Genomic DNA, 21,032 nt, shown 5'->3' with positions numbered 1-21,032 from the left:
CGGAAGTTGCCGCCGGGAGAGGGGGGCGTGAGAGCTGTCAAAGACCACATGGTGCTGCGATGACTTTCTTGGCCTTGTCAGCAGTGTCCCAGAAAACGGTGAGGTGCATGCTGTGTGTCAAAAGCGGTATGTGAACGGCTTCGGAATATATGAAATACTTATGTTCGAAAACCAAGCCCCCTGCTGCTGCTACTGATATAGTTTGCTGGCGACAACACGGTTACCCAGTCGGGAAAGCAGCTTCGTAAACTTTCGCATGGTTTTGGCCCCCGTTTCGTGGGTTGGGCAACGGGGTCGTTCCCGGGTGCGTGCGGCTTGGCGATGGTGCGCGGAGATCTAACGGTCATGCGATGTGCTTTGTACATAGTATGTGTATGACGGGCGAGCGGCGAACGACTGGTCATTGCGTCGATCGTCGCAGGCCGGCGAGAAGGAGGTTATCCTCAAGACTCCGTCTTTGTTTGGTCTTGTGTGGCTCGGAAACATTGTCAGCGGCGTGATTGGGCGGCCCGAAAGATACGAGGCCGCATTTTCACTTTGGGATTTTCACTTTGGGCTGGCAGATTTCACAAATGTCATGGCGAAGGCAGTGTTTACGAAGATTCATCAAAGTTGTTCTCTGTAAGCAACAAAGTACAGGCGGCCACGGGGCCAAGCTTCTGTACGGGTATGAACGTATCGCATGACCAGCTCTCTCTCCAATCGTTGAAGGCGTATCCATCCTTTCAAAGCTGCAGAAAAATGCAAGGGAAACCAAATGCCGTGCCCGTATTTACTCCAACAACGCCAGAAAAGGTTTTCAAATATGCACAAGAAAGACTTTGATCGCGTAGACATTACCTGGCAATGGCCAAGTCACGTCCGCAGTTGCCGACGTCGTCCCCAACACCAGTATGTTCACCATCCAAATTGCTCGCAGTGCAGCTCTACGGCAGGACCGGAGGTGCGAATGTGGGAGGCGGTGGTGTTGCGGACCTGAGTCATCAAAGTCGCTGGGCCACAGCCCATGACGAGCACGCGCTGGTTCGCAGGGGCCTCTTCGATGGCTTTGGTGATGATCATGGAGGCGTCGGGTCGGCCGTAGTGGATGGGGATATTGTTGATATGAGAGCCGACGGTGGCTTGCTGAATCGGAGAAGTCGGTGTTGTGAGGTCCGACTCGTTGCCGGATTTCTCGGGGTCTGAAACGGTACGAGTAAGAACCTTCGATGGCTGTCGGGGAGCGTGTGCGGCCTCGTCGAACTTCTCGGTCGCAGGCGTGAAGGGTGTGGAAGCGTCAGAGGAGATAGTGCCGGACCGCGATCTGTCAGTTTGAACCATGTCCTCTTGCGACGAGCCATGGGAACCGGGGCTGCGGGTGACGTAAAGCTGGATGGAAGAGTTGAGCGCGCGGTTAATGGTGGCAAGGGACTCCGAAAACCATTCGAGACGGGCTGGATGATATTAGCTTTTTCCACTTTGAGTAAGAGATGGCGAGAGACGTACCAGGATCCTTCACCATCCAGACGAACACAATGCTCTTCTGGGCTCCATCACCGATTCTTTTGAGGAGGTTCAGAGCCATTCCGAAGGTGAAGCTCGCGCCACTGCCACCAGCAACCAAGACAATCTTGTCGTATTCGGCCGGGTTGGGGAATCTTCCATAGGAGCCTTCGACTGATGCCTTGACTGTTGCACCAGGGTTGCTCGTCGCATACCTGTGGAGATCACGAGTGAAACCATCGTAGGAGTTGATAACGAACTCGAGGGGATCCATGTTGGCGATAGTAAACGGGTGCATCTCGAACGCGCGAATCTTGGGAATCCACAGGAAGCAGTGCTCGCCGGAGTTTGCCATGATAGGTGCCTTCTTCAGGACGACGCGGGTGCCGCCATGAGGCAGAGGGTAGACGGTGGCAGTGTTGTTGATGCTGTAATAAGCAACTCGGAAAAATCGCAAGATGCGGTCGCTAAGCCAGAGCGCCGAGCCAAGTGCCGTGGCGATGATGATCTTCTTTGTCATCTCGGGCTGGTGAAGGCCCACGAGCACCATCGAAATGGCGAAGAAGGAAACGTGGATGACGTAGAACAGTTCGTACGACCAGAAGCGGACAACCGCGCCAGCCACGACAAGAGTGAGGAAGGTGAAGCCGGAGGCGATACCGTAGATCTCCTCGTGGACACGGAGACGGGCAGCGTTGTTTGCTTCAATAAAGTACGAAGAATAGGTAGCGCCGTGTACGATGATGAGGGCCATCGTGACGTATCCGGCAATCTGGTGGAGGACATTGAGACGCTCGTAAGACCAGGCCGTCAGATATCCGAGAGGAGTGTTCTTGAGGCTCAGGAAAATGACGAAGACGATGTTCGCAATGGCAAGCCTGCTTGTAGTCAGTCTCTAGCAGCTGATCGGGAATTCCGTAGGAAACATACCATCCGGCGCGAGCAGCAACAACAGTGATGTAGGGAAGAAGCGAATCGTCGAGGTACGTTAGGAGAAGGACGACGTTGACCACGATGTAGAGAAGAGCGATGACAGCGTGGCCGGTGGAAGGGAGGGCAGGGAACTTGAGCACAGAGTATCTGCGGACAATTCTGGATTCCGATTAGCTCCCGTCCCAGTGCTACAGTCCGTGAGATGGAGAATATCTCGAGTCTTACCTGGACACAAAGACAAAAGGCTTTGTGGCACCTGAGAGCTTGGAGGCCAGGCCAGTCTTTTGGGCGAAGAGGCGGCTCAGATGAAAGACGATGAAGACTCCCATGAGTGAGCTCAGAATGATGGCAAACCAGGTGACAACATCCTGATTCATGCGCGTCCGCTTTGCAAAGAGCAGCGGGTAGGCTGAAGGACCGCTAACCATTGTGAAGAGAGGCCGTGTGAGTCTGTAAGGTTGCTGAGATGTCGTCGGCGGCGGGTTAACAATGAGACAGATACAACACCCTGTGCTCAAGCGACAAACAGTATACACTGAAGTCTTCTGAAGAATTTGAAGCTGTTGGCGGAAGGCGTGAAGAGACGGGTCAAAGTGAAGAAACAGGCGTGGAGGGCCCTGGGATTTTAAGATTGAGAAGTAAGGACGACGTGAGTGTGGTCTGCAGAGGGAGAGGCAGGACCGGGAAAGACAGTGTGGGTGTAAGTGAAGAAGGCGTGAACATGGACAGGGTGTGGTTGGGCAAGTGGAGGAGGGGTGGTAGTGTAGATACCTAGAGCAGAAGCCCCCAGGAAAGGAAAGGTGCAGGCAGCATGTGGTAGCTGCTCACAATGTGAAGGAAGGTGCCTTCCTCAACTCACAGCATATAGGAAGGAAGGCATTGCAGGGTTTGGCAAGAGCAACTGGGGTCAGGGAAGGAGCCCCCAGAGCCACAGCTGGGTCCCACAAAGCGTTTCTTCCTTGGCCCAGGTAGACCAGAGACCCCAGGCTTGCCTTTTTCAGACGAACTGAGGCGTCTGCTGAAGAAGGGGTGTACACAAGGAAAAGAAAATAGGGAAAGGAAGAAGGCGTTGCTAGCCTACTGCGAAAGAGAATATCAGGAGCACAGCAAAACCCTGAAAGAGTGACATGTCTCTTTTTGCTTTTCTCCTCTGCCTTGCTAAGCTTTTACACTTTTCCCCTGCAAGCTCCCTCCTCCAACTTACACGCTCCGGGTGTGGGCATGGATGAAAGCGGTTGACTTACTGTTCGTGGCTTGCCCCTGGTGGCGCACCTTTTGTCTGGCCCTTTTTTTTCACGGCCTCCCAAACAGCAACCTCATGATAAGCGGAGGAGGGTATCACAGACATCGAGGATCCCGTCAGCTGAAGAAAAAGTTGAATGTCGCAATGGGCCCGTAATGGCGTATCCTGAGGGTCTATCTCAGACCTTCCCATCGTGGGACTGGCCACCCGCCTGGCCATGCACCACCATCACCATCTTGCTTTTTCTGAAGAAGTTCCTGCGCGCCGCTTATCACGCACTTACACAGCAATCTTCCGAAACCGCCTTTCCTGCCAGGGGCGAGTTGTCAAGTCCATGGCATGTGAGACAGGCGTCACGTTCCCCAGCTGGATGGGTTCCTGTGCCTGTGTAAGTAAACGAGGTTGCGTCCTCGACGGCATGGTCTTGCCCTGGGCAAACTGAGCCTTGGTCACCATCCATGGCTGGCCCCCCCTGGGTAGCTGCCTGGAAGAGAGTCACTTGTCGCCCCAAACGACATTCTTTGATACGTGGACATGTCTGGACGGAGGCCCAATGACAGGTTGACAGCCCAAGCCCTCGACGGGGTAGTTGGTGCAAGTAGCCGGTGTAACGTACACGCCAACAGCTCCCCGCAAAAGGGAGCTAGGGCAGCGGGAAGGACGAAGCGAAAGAACCGGGGAGCATGTTTGCTTGGATGGCCACAGGAGGATCCCACGGGAGCGAAGCAAAAGAAAATCTAGATTGTAGCAAAATTGTGAGATATGGTGGCTGCCCCATAGGGACCAGGAACTCCATCTCGGCCGGCTGGCTGCCTTGTTTTGTCAGCTTGACAAAGCTTCTTGCTCGGTTGGCAGGAAGGTATTTAAGTGAGCGCACAGCAGCAGCAGGCCGACGATGTTAATTGAGGTTGAAGTAGAGTGGTTTTGTGGCGCGGGATGCTGGGCGGGGGGGCAAGATGATAGGGTACCCCGGGCGTCGACGTCTGAGGTGTTGCGTGCCGTGAACCGTAGTCCCGTCGACAACGGGGCCGTACCAGGACTCGGACGGCCTCCCTCGCTTCGCACCCAGAAGACGGAAGCCCGGGGGGGTGTTGACATAATTTGGGTAAATTAAGCCAACCACGAAAAGAGAACAATACGCGGCCGAGAATTCCAGCACTCCGTGAGAGTCAGAGAAGAGAGACACATGCGTACACATTTACCCCACAAACCAGACACTGTCATGGTCTGTTGTTGGGCTGCGACTGTGAGTCGAAATCCCAAATACCATTCTTCGGGATCAATCTGCCTCCAGATTGTGGCATTCAAGGTGGAGCTCCCGGTATCACGGTGCCTATCTGCATCTTGCAGACAGATTTGACTTGCCTGGATTGGACAGAAGCAAGGTTGTAAACGCCGTCGGACGGCCCGTGTTTCTCGGTGCGAGCTCGAGTCCATTCCATGGATGCCTGCTATCCATAGGCTGTGGCTGTCCCGTCAGAAGCATCGCACCCGCCGCCGCCTGGTCTGGTCTTTTAGTCTCTCCGTGGTCATAGTCACCTACTGGATGAGTGACCCTGGCTTGGCCCGGCTTTGCTCGATCAAGCCATATCCCGCCCTTTCGTGATCTCCGCCGCAGAACCAAACCGCCCGCGCCTTTTCCACGAGAGGGTAGGTCGCGCCAAACCCTTGGCATTTGACAACACCTCGCGTGCGCCCGATGGTTTGTAGCTGCCGTGCCAGTGGGGGTTTCTCTCCCCCCTTGCGCTGCGCTGTGGTGGACGCCGGAGCCGGGAAAGGGAAGGGGATGGGGCTAGACAGGATCGGGGTGACGGGAGAGCGGGAGCGCGGGACACGGAGTGTGTTGTGGCGTGGGCCCTGTCCAGGCCAGGCCAGGCGTCATCCGTTCTTGGTTTGAGATAATGATGCGTCAGGAACGCAAAATGTGATATGATGCGATGCAGACGCGGCTGGCTAGACGCTTGGAAGCTTGGTGCCTCTGCTCACCGGTCCAAATTCGTCACCAAAAGCAAGAAAAGCACTGCCATACCGTTTCTCGTTGCCGCCCCCATCGCCGGAAGCAGCCGCTGTTGGTCAAAGGAGGAGAAGCGAACAATGTGCGTACAGTGTAAACGGACGCGGGGAGCCAAACGACAAGGACCGGCCAATGGGATAGGGCCAGGTCAATCGATCTAATCAATCTGGAGGAGAAGGCGGCGGCGAGTGGCATGAGGTAGACTTTTCGCGGTCGGTGACACTGAAGCCGCTGCGGTTGGGTTGGTCGGGGTGGCTATGTGATTGTGAGAGAAGGGGCGGACAAATAGCTGCTCCGAGCCAGGATGCGGTTGTATTGATCCAGAGATTTGCGTAGCATCGCGTTCCAGACTTTTGTTTAACGAGCTGCCCGTTTCTCTCGCTTCTGCGTCGAAGGGTCCAGTGGCTTGGGACCTTTTGCGATGGTCAGTGGGCTGTTGAGGGTCGTCTGTCTTGGTGCAGCGGCCGCTGAGTCGTGGTCCACAATCATCATGCCCGTCTAAGAGACCTCGAGGCCGGATTCGGTGCAATAGCAATGGAAGAGATCGTCGTCTGGCAGGCTCGCAGATTAGGGCCACGCCGCATCACCAGGCGTCATCCCTGGGTAGGGTAGGCTATGTCTGTCCGGCTCCTGGCCTGTCAAGAAAGTTCTGATGGGTCCAACTTCAACGCCAACTCCTGGATCTTGAGCATGTTTCTTGCGTCCCACGTGTGTTAGGGCCATCGAGGGAAGCGACAGATTGTGAAGCACGCCAGACGCAAGTTTGTTTTCGTAAGGCGCCCGCCCCTCGACCATGCGAAAGTCAATGTAATGTGACAGAGGTGCAAGTTCGGCCTTCTGCTTTCTTCCTAGGCTGGCGTTTGGTTTGTGTTAGCTGCCGGGATGCCAGATGCCACCCACATCACATCGCATCTCGAATCACACACATACACACACCCCTTTCGCCTATCCATTCCCAGGCCCACGTTTGGCTGAGACAGTTGACGTGCGCACTGGCGACGCAGATGAGGCTCGAGGAAATGCCGCTCCCGAGACAAGGTTTAGATATTGAACCTGGCCGGGAGGCAGGTTGGGGGTGGACAAGACGAAATGGAGTCCAGGGGCCCTATCGCCAGGCACAGCAAGCGGATGAGGCGCGGGCGGCTGAGCGAATGGGGAGGTGTCATGTTGTAGATGGGCGTTGAGAAGAGTTTGAGGAATGCATTGGCGTGGTAAGCAATCAAGCTCACCCGCGCGGGTGAGTGAGTGCGCTAGGAGTCGGACGACTTGGCATGTGGTGATAGGGAGGACTTCGTCTCCCATGTCATCTGGGCGGAAGTTGATGTACCCGCTAGCAGCTTAATTCCCCGGCCCCACCACTGCTTCTCGCTATCAATTTGACTTCTCGTCCCTACCGGCTCCAACCTCCACACCAACACCTCACCCACTCACCTTCCGCCAGCCGAATCGGTCATTGGCGGATTCCACTCTCTCGTTCCAACGTCCATCCTGCACTCATCCATCAAGGAGGCCGCCTCATCAACATGCTTCGCCTTCGCCGCCCTGGTCAACGGGGAAACACATGAATCAGCTCGCCGCGCGGAAGACCGGAGACTTGAGCCAAACGCCACTGAACTCCCCGACTCCAACTTACACACGTCTGAGTGCTTTGGTATTATCACGAGCAGAGGCGAGAACGAAGGTTGGCGATAGCACCAAGCTACTATCCCGGAGATTACGAATCCTCATGAAAACAACAACAAACACTTTCTTGGCATTTACTCTCATTTGTCACATTCAAACTCCCCGAGACCTAAACCGTAACGCCGATCAACCGCATCGATCTCCCGTCCTCGAATCTATCCTTAGCTGAACCCACTGCACACCCATGTCTATCTGCCTGCCTATCCTGCAAGCCCCCAAGTCGTTACACAAGTCAGTCTAGGCGGTTCATCCGTGCCTTCTTGGATCCATCGTGTAGTTGCTTGCAGAGCGGCCGTACGGCTCCAGCGTGTTCTGCACAGATCGTGGCAACTCCATCTCGGCCTGGTCGTCAGGCGCTTGCATGAAGTCATAGTACGCCGCTGAGCCATCGCGGCTATGCTGTAGGCAAGGTCTTGTCTTGTACTTGCAGTCACACTGTTGAAGCTCCTCCACAGATCTCTGCGTCTGGATTTGCAGATACCTCCCCATGGCTTGCCATGCTCCGCCTGCGCCTGGTCGTTCTTTCAACTTGGCCACGTAAGTCTCTGCTTTCAGGAACTCACCCCGAGCAGTCGCCATCGACTCCCGCGCAATCATCGAATAGTTTTCGCCCATACGCACTTGAATCGTGGTCAATGCCACATTGACGTACGCCTGGAGATAGTGCATCGATCGAAAGGCCTCGTATTCATGTTGCTTGTCAGGCCAATAGTCCGTATAGTGCTCAATAGAACGCACCAGTTCGCCGAGCCTGTCCTTGGCTTGCTGGATCCTGCTGCTTCTGATCAACGACACAACTTCTGCCCTTCTCCTCTGGAAATCAACCATTCTCCAGAAAGCCTCGATGTTTTTCTCCGTTTCGTGGATCGAGCTGGTCGTGCTGGTCTCGTCCGCCTTCTTCTTATCCAGCTTGCGAACCGTCGACTCAAAAAACTTGGTGAATTTTGCGGACGCAGATCTGGAGCTCTTGCTCGTATTCTTCTCTGCCTCGTTCATGCCCTTTGCAATTGCTGTAACGAGGTCCCTTTGCAGCTTGTTGATATTGGCTTGTCGCCGATAGTCGGGATCGTCGTTTCCTGTGACTTCGATTTCGGTGCCGTCCCACAAAGACCACCGGTCGGTTTCGTTTCGTTCCTCCAGGTGAATCTGCAAAGCCCAGACTTTTCCCTCCAAGTCTTCGTTGAGCTCTTCGATTTCACCGTAAGCTGCCTTGAGTTTGTCAAGTTCGGCCTGCAATGTTCTCGCAGTCCCCTCGATGCGTCGGCACTCTTCCTCCCTTTCTTCGAGCTCCGCATCCTTCGCGAATAGCTGGGACGTGCTCCGCTGATCCCGGAAAACAGTAGAATCCAGGTCTGCTTGAATCCCCTTTCGCTGCTGCTGGAGATCTTCCTTGTACCTTGCAACGCGATCTTGGAGATCCGAAATCTTGCGTTCCATGTCTTGACGCACCTTATCCACAACCTTGAGGTTCTCATGTGCCTTCTTCTCCGACATCTTCCGAATTCTTCGCGTGAGTTCGTCAACCTGGCTTTTCAAAGTCGTGACCAGACCGTCTCTGGCGATCTGGTCCTGTTCATCTGGTTCAGCGGCTTGATCCAAATGAGTCGCTCGGTTGGAAACCATACGATCAAGCTGCTGACCAAAGCTTCGTTGTGTAGCCTCAGTGGTATCAGCCAGTCGCTGGACCGAGTTATGCATGTCTTCGAGCTCCTGCAGAACGGGGTTCGACGGGTCTTTGTCGCGGAGGGAGTCGACAGTGCCTTGAAACAAGTCCGCTTGCTCCTTGGTCCGACCAACTTGGGCATGCAGCAACCGGTTGAGATAGTCCATCTCCCACTCCATTTCGTCGATGACGAGGGTCCTGTAACTGCCAATGGTGTTCAACGCATCCTGAACCCTGTTGCTATAGACCTGTTCGAGGGCTTCTTTAAGCTTGTCCCTCTGATTTTCTGCGGCACTTTGTTTGTAGACGCCAAGCTTCAAGAGCTTCGTCCTCTCCTTCAGCATTCTGTCCTTCTCCCGAAGCTGGTCGTCGCGTGAGCGGCATCCGCTGCATGGATGTGCCGCGGGCTCCGCATGCTGGATGTCTTCTGGTTGACTGCCGTCGGTGCTCACCTGTGGGAGGGTCGGTTGTCGTGAATCGGCGGTAGCGTCGACCATCGATCTGGCTTGCACCTCACGTGCCTCGCGCTGGAAGTCGGCGATGCGCTTCAGTCTGCCCATTTCAGTGTTCAGCAACGCGACCTCTATGTGCAGCCCCCTGTGGATGTCTCGCAACTTTGCAACACTGCCGTCTATATCATCCTCTCCAATGGGCTTAATCCAGTCGATCAACATATTGGTCCTGTACTCCAGCCAGGTGCCAAAGTCCCTGCGCATGTGCTGTAGTTGGTCGTCGACGTCCTTTAGCCGGCCCAGATCCTCGACGAGGTACCCGTTTCTGCTTGCAATGAGCTCTTCGAGATGCTGGCGCTCGTCCCAAAGAGATCTGAACCGTTCGTCCAAGGCGCGCCATTCCCGAAAGCTGGCGTCGTTTCGCCGCAGTGTTTCCTCGCGGTTCCTCCACTTATGGTTGTGATCTCGGATGCACTCTTCTTCTTTGTCCATGACGCCGTCCATGCGGTCCCACATCTCCTTTATAAGTCTCAGCGTCTTCTCCCTGTCGCCGCTCGTGTCGAGGCTGACAGGCTTGGTCTTGCCACCACACCTTTTCTCGCAGTCCTCAAGCCTGCGTTTCAACAAGTCGCACTCCCGCTTTCTCCTGTCTCTGAGCCGACTCTCCTCCCGGGCGGATTGGTACATCATCTTCAAGAGCTGGTGGATGATGCGGTTGACGTAGGGTGCTTTCACGTACTCCCGCCCCTCCATGAACTCCATGAGCGAGGAAATCATGCCATCCGTGGCTGTCGTCTGGTCAAAGAGGGAGTAGTAGTCTGCGTCGGACATGGTCTCGCCCGTCTGCCGTTCGAATTCGGCCTTGCGCCGGGTAGCTTCTTCGTCGCGGCCGTAATCGGGATAGCGATGCGTACGAGAAAGAAGGGTCAAGCGGGTTTCTTGGTTGAGACTGAACGATTTCTTGTAGGTCTCTATAGTTTCCTGAGACTCGTCAACAGGCAGACGTTGCGGGCGTATCCAAACATGGGGGCGGTTTGAAGCGTCGGGATTTGGCTCAGGAGTAGGCCGGCCATGGAAGCCGGGTCCATCGCGGGGGGGTTCCGTTTTGAATGCTTTCAGTGTCGGCGAATTCGGATCTGGGAAGACCGGCCTCTGCGGTTGCTGGGTTGCGGGTGTCTTCTCGCTGTCGCCCGAGGTTTCGAACGGTCCATTGAAATCTATCAATGAGTCGGCCGACTTCTTCTGCTCAAGAGTTGGTCCACGCCATGGAATGGATGTTTTTGGGTCCACAGACGTAGTTCTGGACGCAGGCATAGGGGTTGCCTCAGATGACCGGGATGCGGTGGCAGAAGACTGCTGGCCCTCGACATTTTGCTTCCACAGACGCAGTACAGGTTTGTTCGAAGGCTTCTCCGATGAAGGCTTCAGAGGACTCATATTAAAGTCCAACTTCCGCTTCTGGTCAGATCCTTGGCCGGAATCTCTCGGTAAAGGGCCGGGGCTAGCAGAAATGTCAATCAGAGGGGGGGTTGCAGTTGACGACTGACGGTCCAGATTCCTGGTGGAAGAGCCATAGCCGGTAGACCTGGGGGCGATGGCAGGTCCTGGAGGATTTTCAGGAGGGGTGGAGTTGAAAATGGAGGGCGAATCATTCCTTAGAGAAGCATCCTTAATCGGTGTCTGATTTGATTCCACAGGACGAGCAGGCAATGGTTTGTTCTGTGGGTGGTGGCCGCTGCTCTCTCGTGATGAAGGACCGGGCGAACGGGCTGGCGACTCATCCGGACGAGGAGGCAACGGCTTGTTTTGCGGGTGTTGCCCACTGCTCCCCCGTCTGGAGGGAACCGAAGGCGAAGGCAGCGGTCCAACGGGCGGATGCCCCCTGCTGCTGTCCCGGCCGGATGATCCAACTTCTTTGCGGATTATAGTCTGACTACTGGTTCTTCGGAATTGAGGAGGAGGTATTTGATCGTCGACATGACTGCTCGTGACTGCTTCGGAAATGCTCCTACGAGGCTCTCCCGACTCTGCGCCGGATATGCTTCTTCGACTCTCCCTCGGCTGCCCCTGAGCTGCCTCCTGAGATTCACTAGGAGCTGTGTTTGATGGACCTGACGGATTCGCATCAGACATTGCCCGTCTGTGGGTAAAACGTCTTGGTCTAGACGATGGGCGTGGCCAGTGGAATCTGCCGGCGCCGGTGTCGTCGGGGCTGACCGTCTCAGATGCTGGCACCTCTTTCCGAGAAATCGGAGCTCTTGACGAACGAGCAACTGCGCTACTTTCCTGGACCATTTCGGACCGCGCAGCTTGGCGGGACGTTCTTCCATCGGAAGTTGCGTTCACAGCGACATCATTGGTGTTGTTGGCAGGGGCGTTGGTTCGTATGGTCAAATGATTGTCGTTAGGGAAAGCCTCCGTATTGTCTGATGCTGGCCGAACATTGCGCCCGCGGTTGTCCTCTGAGCTTCTCCGCCTCTTAGAATCGCCCATATCGGTTTTTCTACACGATACTGAAAGTAAGAATAATGAATGGAAAGCGCGGTCACGGAGAGACCTTAATGAGAAAGAGTATTTGTCTGGGGAAAGTAACTCTCCGAGTATTCCTCCCAGTCTCGGGCGTTTATGATCATTATCAACTTCAGTAGCTCCCAGACTCTCATTCATCTTAATTCAAGCTTTCCACATTATCTTGTGGTGATACTGGCCATAAAGACGCTTTCGGTGGAAAACTTTCTCGAAGGGAGACCCGACCTTCAAAGAGTTCGATGCCCTTGCTGCAGATACAAAGAAGCATTACCGAGTATTGGCCGGCAAGACCTGGGATAGCGTCAACAAAGGCTGGCGACATGAAAATGGACATAAGTGACCGTCCATGACTCTGAATGCTTGATATTTCCCACCTAAATAGAAGGCATAATGATAGCCTCTCATTCCCCATAGCGAAATACCCCACCACCTCATGGTCTGAATATGGCGTCATGTTGGTGTCGGCGACCGATGGACAGAACCTCTGCCCCGTACAGATCTAAGATCAGGCAAACTCTCACGGCTTCCAATGACCTCGCCGCTTCCATTCAGGAGCAGGTACATGCCCATCAGTACTCTCGTCGGACTGGGTTCCATCAACTTCGTCGATTCTGCTAGGAGTCCTCTCGTCCAACTCGAAGCGCACCATCCTCGCGCCTTTCCTCTCCATCATGCTCTTCTTCCTCTCGGGATCGCACTCGTCTTCTATCCTCATCATTTCAAGACACTCTCGCGTGAGGCACTTGATGTCCGTCCCCGAGAACCCGATGCCCCTTACGCTTGCCGCGCGGATGTACGCCTGCCAGGCAGCGCGCCAACGACCCCATGCTCGCAATACATGTCCACGGTAGAGCTGGGCGCGGGGTTCAAGGTCGAAGCGTCCAAAATTTGTCGCAATCGCAAGGGCTTTGTCAGCGGCTTCAAGCGCCAGGCGCAGGGTCGCGCCCGTCAGGGGCGTCTGCAGAAGGGCGTAGGTGCGAAGGAGGAGGGTGTTGACTGTTTGTGTAACCGGGGCGATGTCTGTTTTCAAGCAAGGATTCATTGGCGGCTGGGTATGATTTGTTTGCTGAAGGGCGCCTGTTTGGCTCCAGAGGAATGCTTTTCGCTTCCGATCTTGGATGAAAACGGTCGTGGTGGTGTTGAGGTGAGTATGCACTGCCTCGGAGTTTGTGGCGTTGAGAGGGAGTGTTCTCCCTTTGGAGGAAACTTCTGGCAGGAACGTCCGATTTCAGACCCTAGGGAGTCCTGAAAACTAGCTTCTCAATGATGGAATCTGTCGTTACAAAGTCCAGGGCTTTTCGTCGCAATTCACGGCGACAAAGGGCGTTACTGTAAGAGGCAGAAACGTTGAGGTAGGAGCCCTGGTCTGAAGTCAGCTCCACGTGAACAAAGAAAGAGCTATCACGTCCTTCTTTCCTCCCCGGCCTCCCTCAGCTCACGGTTGTCATTTGGGCGCAAAAAAAAAACGGTTACGGAGCCAAGGCTTCAATGGAATGAGAAAAGGCTTCTATTCAGCATTCGAGAAGGTCTTACAGTTGTCGGTGGCAGATAGAGTGACGCAAGGATTTGGAATCGGAAGGGAAAGTACCGATATGGATCAACTACATCCGCATCCGTCAAGGGATATGGAATGCCAAGACCGCCGAATGAAGCTTTCTCTGTGATGAGAGAATGGAAAAGTATGTGGGATACCGGTGACTTTTGGGAGGTGGCTGAAGTATCCAAGATGTTTGGCCGTACCTAGCTGAGGCTTTTGTCTGCCGTATGGTTCGATGAGTCCAGACCGGGTGTTTTTTTCTGATGTTGCAAAGACCGTTGGATGTCAAAATAAGGTCTCGGCAAATGGCAGCTGTCAGATCAAGAACTTCCCGTCTGAATAGATTAAGAGACGAAGCTGAGGGAAACGATGAACTTATGCCGCCCCTTCAGCGCTATCTGAGGAAGCAGTTGTCGCACTTGACGTATGTAAATGCATCAATACGGATGTTTCAAAGCTTTGATCATCATACCGTCCATCGTGCCGTCGTTCGTACAGATGCAGTGACATGCATTCCTCGGTGACATCCGGTGCAAGCTTTGGGGCTGTGCTCGAAAAGCGTCAAGGCGTCTGCGTCTCGACACCGAAATTTACACCTAGACGAAAGCATCCTTTTCAATTTAGGGTCCAGGCCAAGATTTAACCGTAAGCACGAGGTTCTATCGGTTGCCAAGACGTCCGTTACTGTAAATTAGCAGGCCAGTGGCCAAAAATGCTCATGGCGCTCGGGTAAGCAGAGCTCCTGGAATGAGACATGCCGAGAGCAGCTGGTGTCGCCAACGGACTGGCGATAATAATAATACGACATAGACACGTTGAGATCGAGGACTTGGTTCTTATTGTGGGAGGTGACTCAGTGGCGGTACCGTAGAAGTCATAGAAGCCCCAAGTGTTCGATGCATTGCCCTCAACGACAGCGACATATGCTTACGGAGACTTCACGTGGCAACTTACATCGAGGCATGTATTTCTGCATTTGGCATACCATGCCAGTAGGCACCTGTGTTCGGGGTCGGCGGTGTAAGTGGCGTTCGGCGGTTGTCGGCGAGGTATCCGGCTGGCCACCAAGGTTTTCCACGTTCTGGATCTCATCTTTCCTAGCCAAAGAGGAAAATTCCCGTCACTTTGTGCCTTACCATCCGTCGCATTCAAAGTGGCTTGGCATGTCTCTGCTCTTCAAGAAATCACAATGATCTCTTGCCGTTTCCATGCTCCACGTGATATAAGCTGGCTGAACGTTGGTCTCTGCAGAATCTTTCAAAAACAGGCGCCCCCCGGATAACCGGCACAGTGTCTTGGTGTTGCGAGTGTTGAGTGGGTTAGATCACCTCGAAGCTGTAGACAACATGGTTCACAAGTGGGTCGAAGGAGGCCAAAACGACATGGTCATCCCCAGTGACTCCATGTTATGGCACCCTAACTCGAAAGGGCACCATATCTACAACCTGAATTTGGCCTTGATCATTTTCTCAACGGTTTTCATATCGTTGCGGTTGTATGTTCGAAAGGCTATCGTCAAGGCTTTGGGATGGGATGACTTCCTCGCGGTTCTAGCATGGGTATGTTCACAAACTCGTACGAGATATCACCGACTAATCCTCCACGTAGGCGCTCTGCGTGACTCTTTCCGCCTTGGAGATGGACACCACCCATTACGGAACCGGCGCTCAAATCGAAGATGTACCCAAAGATACATTGCTACAGTTCCAGAAGGTGGGCTGGTGATTGTTGCAGTTGGGGGTGACAGAAAGCTGACGGAGCGTGACAGAGACTCACCATCATGGAGCTAGTGTACCTTATTGCATCAGGAGTTGTTCGGCTGTCAATTCTAGCATTTTTGCCACGACTGTGCAAAGCCAGTATGCTTGCTCTACCGTTGCTTGGTCGATTCGATGCTGATCATCGTGATAGAGATTTACACCTGGAGCATATGGGGACTTAGGCTCATCGTCATCATCATCAGCTTGACGGGGTTCTTCTTCATTCTGACAGAATGCCAGCAAATACCGTGAGCACCTCCTTTCCAAAGCATTCCGATCCCGACTAAACATGAGACTGCAGCGAGGTATTCAACTATGCAAGTACATGGCGAGAATGCAAGGACAAGCGAGAAGAGCGGGATCTAATGATGGCTCATGCGATTGTTTGCATTTTTGTCGACTGCATGCTGGTTGCCCTCCCCCTTTGGGTGGTGACAAATTACTTCAAGATGGGAGTAAAGTCGGTTCAGATCCTTCTTATCTTCTCGCTAGGCATATTCGGTGTTGCCACCGGCATTGTCAGGTTTGCCATAATCACGACGACAGACTTTACCGTGAACACGTACGTATTGGCACTGAAATCAGATTGTATTGATATTCATGATGAGGGTAATCTCTGACTTCCTCCAGAACTTACAAAATGCTGTCTGTCGCTGCATGGACAGACGCTGAGCTCCATGTTGGTCTCTGGGTAGGATGCTTTCCAGCGCTGCAGCCCTTGTTGCGGCATGCATCATTCAAGCTGGGCTTGCGCAGTCAACTTGACTCGACCAAGCCCAGCGGGAAGAGTGTCACGGGGATATCTACGGATGAATCGAAGAGAAGAAGTGTTTTAAATCGCTGGGCAAGGATTACAGGACACCCTCCGAAGGAAGGTGTAGAATCCGGGACGCCTGCCGTCAATGGTCAACACGAAAGCGTTGAACTGGTTGACTTGGAAAAGGGAAGTGAGACTATCACTGGACGGACAGAAGGTCCGGTTAATAAGGTGCCGGGGCAGGCTGATGGGAGAATTGAGGAAGGAGATACTGGGGCTGTTAGAGCGAGGCAGGAGCGTTGAGCCACGTATTGTACTAATTTGAAACCGAGGATCGCTGTTTCCATACTAGGAATCTGAAAGTATCAACGTGAGATGAGGGATGAAAAGGGCTGAACCCGGCGCCTTCCTTTCCACTCCATTTTTGGCTCGCGCCTTCCCTCTCGGGGTCTTTCCCAAGACCACGACTAGGCCGCCAACCGTCACTCTCGCCAGTTCTGTTTTCCGGCTGCTTGAACAAACGAGAGGTCCCGTCTTTCTCCCTCTCCCCCACACAGCCCCCTGCGAAGCCAAGTTACCACTGCCAGCATGAGTGACCGGCTCACTGCTAAGAAAGAAGGAGGCTTACGACGAGCACTTCCTCCTGAGGTTTTTATCCTCATCATGGAAGCCTTTCTCGACGAAGTCGAATCCAGTACCGCGTCACAATCATGGCTGATCGGCATGATTGACTCTCTGGGTGATCCATTCTTCTACCTCGGATACCACGAGCCGGCAGGCGATAACTCCAACGAAATTCAGCGAAGCCGCTTCCTCAAAATTCGATCCGTCTCCCAGGTCAACCAAATGACTCAAACCATGGTCCGCAACAGATTCTCGCCGCTGCCTTGTTACCCCCTTCGACCGACCTTCGCCGCACACATTCTTGTCTTTCCCAAGATCGACTCCATGGTTCCCAACTTTCAGCATCCTCTGGGGTTCATCGAATCGGTCCTGCGCAGCCAATTGCACCATACTTCGAGGTTTCTCCAATCAATCGATAGAGCCATATTGCTCGGTGGCATATGGACACTGTGCGAGGAGCCCGAGGAAATCAAATGTCAGGTTTCGATGTTTCCTAAGCTCAAGGTCATGTTGCTACCTACACATTGGGAGAACCACTTCCCTTTGGCCGATCGCAACACTGGCCACGATCATGATGAGCTTTTACTCCTCAGCTCAGATGTGTTTCTCTACCCAACTGCCCTAGAAAAGTTGGAGTTTGGACCTGTATCAACTACACTGAAGCCGCTCTGGGAGAAACAAGTCCGGCTTGTCGGCACTGCGAATAAACGGCAGACAGAAGGTGAAGAAGCAATCTCACAGGAGCAACCGATTTTAGAACTGGTCCAAACCTCCCAAGGGCTGCGCACGCGGATATTGGATCCCGAGTGTTCCCATTGCAAAGTCTAAAGACAGTCACCACGACAGCTAGACCGCTTACCTTGCCGGGATCGGTACGTACAACTAAACAAGTAACGGGCCATTACGCTGACATGACAGATAGAAAATCCGTGGAAAGGGATATTGTGTGCATGGAAACCCAATCGAAACCCGATTTCTCATGGGCACTTGTTCCTGTGCGCTATGATTTGCCACGGTTGATGGTCAAAAGAGGGAGCCGTCGGAAAGGAGCATGCACTGAGATGGGGGAGGGTGTAACAACGAGCTGCGATATTGCAGCAGGAGGTGCTCAGTAAAATACCAGTACTTAGATCGCGCACGGACCATTATCTCTTCCTTGTCGTTCCATGCTTGCTCCGCAATACTACCCAAATCAGAACACCACCTTCATTTGGTGATCGTCCATTTTTATTCGCTTCAACATTCTCAAATCTAGTAGTAGAGGCGCTCTACAAACGCGAGCTAAACCTGCTACTAGTCCATACATTCAGCATATATCCTCTTTTCGGTTTCAAGTTAGTAGTAATCAGCCAAAAAACCTACTTCAGAGCAACTTCAACCTCTTTTTCTCGCCAACGCCCAACCAGCGCTGTTCCTTCGCCACACACCAATACGAATCTAACGACTTAGCATTCAAAGTTCGCAATGGCGGCGTTCTCAAAAAGTCACTATTTGGCGCAGGCACGTGGCTTGGGGCCTGTCTGGACGGTGGTGTTCTACGGCGTTCCCCTAACTAACATCGCCATCCACATCGCCTGGTTGCTTGCGCTTCACCCTGCACTCGCCTCGATACCCTTGCCTTTCAGTCGACAGCGCCTGAGGGACTTCCTCAACAAGAACTTCATGCTCAGGCCCAGCAGCCTTCAGTCGGTCACCCTAATCACCTCAGCTTTCAGCCACATCCAGCCCCTTCACCTCTTCGTCAACATGTCTACGTATAGCACGTATGTCAAACACCTCTATGCCAGAGGAACGTCGCCGCTTCGGTTTGCTATACTTGCTCTAGGAAGCGGCATCGCCGCCAGCGCGGCTTTTGTGTGGAATTCGCAGCGCCAGCGCCCAAGGAAGACCGCAGAAGAAAGCACCGCTGTCGGAGCCAGTGGGGTACTGACGGGCCTCGGAATCGCCCTGGCCGCCATGTATCCGGCTATGAGAGTCCGTCTCTCCGGGACGAACATCGTGCTATCTCTGCGCGAAGTATCACTGGCAATGTTCGCCGTGGACATCTTCTGCCTTGGCACCCAAACCGAGACCGGCGTGGGGCATGCCGGTCACATTGGGGGCGCGCTCTTCGGCCTGCTGTATGCCTTGGGGAGGAAGTGGTTAGGTTACCGGAATCTGTGAGAAAGATTCGATGGGGTCACAGCACACGAGGGTATCACATTATCATCAGCGCCTCCTTTTCGTCAAGCAGTTCAAAGGATTGTAATTACCGAAACTGAGATCAACTCTGGCCACCCGATCCAAGCACAGGAATGGAGTTTTCCGGTATATAAAGCAACAAATATCCACCAATGTCAATAAACGCCACGCTACCGCAACGAGAGGATATCCCATTTAGACATGTCAACTCCCGCTTCCAAAAGAACAAAAAGCCGCCCCTGATATCGTCTCACCACAGAGACTCGCTATTCACCATCGGATTCTGACTCGAACGATTGCTGTTTCGCTTCGGCGACGGCTGTCCCGCCTGTTGAGCCCTCTGGAATGGCGGGCTGTGTTTGGGTGACGGTTGATTCGTCTGCTGAGGCCTTTGCAAAGGTGGGCTATGGTGAGGCGTCTCCAGCTTATAATGTTCAGCAATTGGGCTCGGATACGTCACCGACCTCTCGCCAGGGCTGCTGGCAATCTTTGTATATATTGCAGACCTTTCACCAGGACTACCAGCAACCTTGCTCGCCATCGTGGAGTCTCGCAAGGGAACTGGTCCAACGCCAACCGGGGACATCTTCTTCTCCGGAAATCTCGAAGCCGTGAAGCCAGGCTGACGGGGACCCTTGTGTCTGTCCCATGGGGCGGTCGGGGAATGAAGAGGCGATGGTCCCCCTTGTCTACGACGAGATCGAAGGGGCTGGCGGCGGAGCCTCGGGGATGTGAGACCCCAAGCGCGGCCGAACGCCGCTCCAGGGTGGTAGATGCACAAGGCAATACACACAAGAAACGGCAGGGCGCCGCTGATAATGAGAGATGCCACCTCTGTCCTTGTGAGAGGGCCGCCGAGGCCCTCTCCATACTCGACGAGACGGTAGATGGTATGTGCGATCAAGACCACAGCGAGTGGCGGCATGACTAGGAATCGATCAGCTTGATATTTGCTTTCTTGAGAATCTGGTTGGCTCACTCTTCACAAAGTGCCTGAACCTCGGCTGTTGGCATACTGCAATGTGCTTTGGGTCGGGGATCTTCTGGGTGAACCAGAGGTACAAACCGATAAACAGCAAGAGCGCCGCGATCTGAACGCCCAGGCCTGCGAGGAGGATGGTAGTCGACTGTCACCCCTGATTAACATGGATCGGAACTTGAGCTTCACACGATGCACTCATACCTGAACACCACCAAGGCCAAATACGGCAGCAACAACACCGGCAATCTCCAGAGCAACGACGAGAAGAAGGGCAAAGACAAGCGATAATCCGGCTACTCTGGGGCGCGTGAAGCCGATACCGAGACCATATAGGGCGACGACGTGAGGTAGGACTTGACAGAGAGCTGCCGAGATCAAAGTCGGGCCGAGTATTGAACCCAGGAGCCATAACGTGAAGGATGTCTCGCTGGCGACGTTGTTCTTCAGCCTCAGCCTTCCGGCGAATCCCAACACCTCCAACAGAATACCCGTGGCCAAAGTCGAAGCGAAGAGAGGCGTCTTGAAGCGGTAGCCTTGGAAGAAGGTCAGCGGCACCAACAGCGCAAAAGCCGCCAAGAAGATGGCGCTGCCAACTGCCGAAGGCTCATAGTCGAGGAAGCCTCCTCGGAAGGGGCAGTTTTCGTTGCAGTCGCCTGTCATTGTGTCCGTATTCTCACTTGACAGGCGACAGTGGCGGTACCTTTACCATTGTTTGGTCGGGCATGCCTGGAGGAGAGAGGAGGGAGGCGGCAAGGAGAAGCGCGCCGGGCTGTTGGGATATATACACGGCAGGCTGGCCGTCGGGATTTGCACAACTGGCGGCCGAACCACCTCCAGCAAGCAGACACAACATTCAAGAAGGCACAGAGGTCAAGCATTTCATTCCAGCAGGCTGGATCTGCGGTGGCCGCTGCGGTTGAAGGATACGGTCGATTGTGGATGGCTCCGGACACGCCATGAAGGAGGCGGTCCGACGGGCAGAAGTGGTTCACGCAGGACAGGCCAGGGTCAATCCAAAGGGGCACACCATCAGCTTCCGCGGTTGCATCCGATATGGATTACATCCACTTAGGAAGAGACGTTGTACCAACAGCAGCTTTCTTCAGTCAAACTCGTCCCAACTGATGCCGTTCAGTGACTGGCACAACGATGACCAGGGGCTGCTTAGAAGAGCACTTTGACGCCACCGTCA

The 21,032-nt window shown here is 54.0% G+C and overlaps 7 protein-coding genes across 7 annotated transcripts; 3 read left to right on the top strand and 4 right to left on the bottom strand.

Annotated features, from left to right (window-relative positions):
- Positions 1-897: 897 nt before the first annotated feature.
- On the bottom strand, positions 898-2,843 carry FRE2-1 (Ferric/cupric reductase transmembrane component 2; the record flags this gene model as incomplete). Its single annotated transcript, XM_032020524.1, has 4 exons — positions 898-1,433; positions 1,486-2,360; positions 2,413-2,574; positions 2,641-2,843. The coding sequence occupies 4 exons, from the start codon at positions 2,841-2,843 to the stop codon at positions 898-900; spliced, it is 1,776 nt and encodes a 591-aa protein (XP_031882367.1).
- Positions 2,844-7,601: 4,758 nt separating this feature from the next.
- Positions 7,602-10,907, bottom strand: CGGC5_v015686 (uncharacterized protein; the record flags this gene model as incomplete). The annotated part of the gene is made up of 1 exon (XM_032020525.1): positions 7,602-10,907. One exon carries the CDS (start codon positions 10,905-10,907, stop codon positions 7,602-7,604), a length of 3,306 nt encoding a protein of 1,101 aa, XP_031882368.1.
- Positions 10,908-12,516: 1,609 nt separating this feature from the next.
- Positions 12,517-13,041, bottom strand: CGGC5_v015685 (uncharacterized protein; the record flags this gene model as incomplete). The annotated part of the gene is made up of 1 exon (XM_032020527.1): positions 12,517-13,041. The coding sequence occupies one exon, from the start codon at positions 13,039-13,041 to the stop codon at positions 12,517-12,519; it is 525 nt and encodes a 174-aa protein (XP_031882462.1).
- A 1,841-nt stretch (positions 13,042-14,882) lies between these two features.
- CGGC5_v015684 (uncharacterized protein) lies at positions 14,883-16,061 on the top strand (the record flags this gene model as incomplete). Its single annotated transcript, XM_032020528.1, has 7 exons — positions 14,883-15,095; positions 15,145-15,249; positions 15,305-15,395; positions 15,448-15,544; positions 15,598-15,858; positions 15,927-15,987; positions 16,053-16,061. 7 exons carry the CDS (start codon positions 14,883-14,885, stop codon positions 16,059-16,061), a joined length of 837 nt encoding a protein of 278 aa, XP_031882486.1.
- A 655-nt stretch (positions 16,062-16,716) lies between these two features.
- On the top strand, positions 16,717-17,697 carry CGGC5_v015683 (uncharacterized protein; the record flags this gene model as incomplete). Its single annotated transcript, XM_032020529.2, has 3 exons — positions 16,717-17,358; positions 17,528-17,549; positions 17,600-17,697. 3 exons carry the CDS (start codon positions 16,717-16,719, stop codon positions 17,695-17,697), a joined length of 762 nt encoding a protein of 253 aa, XP_031882485.2.
- A 444-nt stretch (positions 17,698-18,141) lies between these two features.
- On the top strand, positions 18,142-18,840 carry CGGC5_v015682 (uncharacterized protein; the record flags this gene model as incomplete). Its single annotated transcript, XM_032020530.1, has 1 exon — positions 18,142-18,840. One exon carries the CDS (start codon positions 18,142-18,144, stop codon positions 18,838-18,840), a length of 699 nt encoding a protein of 232 aa, XP_031882484.1.
- A 268-nt stretch (positions 18,841-19,108) lies between these two features.
- Positions 19,109-20,500, bottom strand: RSB1-4 (Sphingoid long-chain base transporter RSB1; the record flags this gene model as incomplete). The annotated part of the gene is made up of 4 exons (XM_066153305.1): positions 19,109-19,262; positions 19,323-19,785; positions 19,838-19,985; positions 20,042-20,500. The coding sequence occupies 4 exons, from the start codon at positions 20,498-20,500 to the stop codon at positions 19,109-19,111; spliced, it is 1,224 nt and encodes a 407-aa protein (XP_066007324.1).
- Positions 20,501-21,032: the final 532 nt, after the last annotated feature.

This window comes from Colletotrichum fructicola (assembly GCF_000319635.2).
Source record: "Colletotrichum fructicola Nara gc5 chromosome Unknown KSG_Nara_v1_contig10, whole genome shotgun sequence".
Taxonomy (NCBI): Eukaryota; Fungi; Ascomycota; class Sordariomycetes; order Glomerellales; family Glomerellaceae; genus Colletotrichum; species Colletotrichum fructicola.
This window is presented reverse-complemented; position numbering and strand designations above follow the sequence as displayed.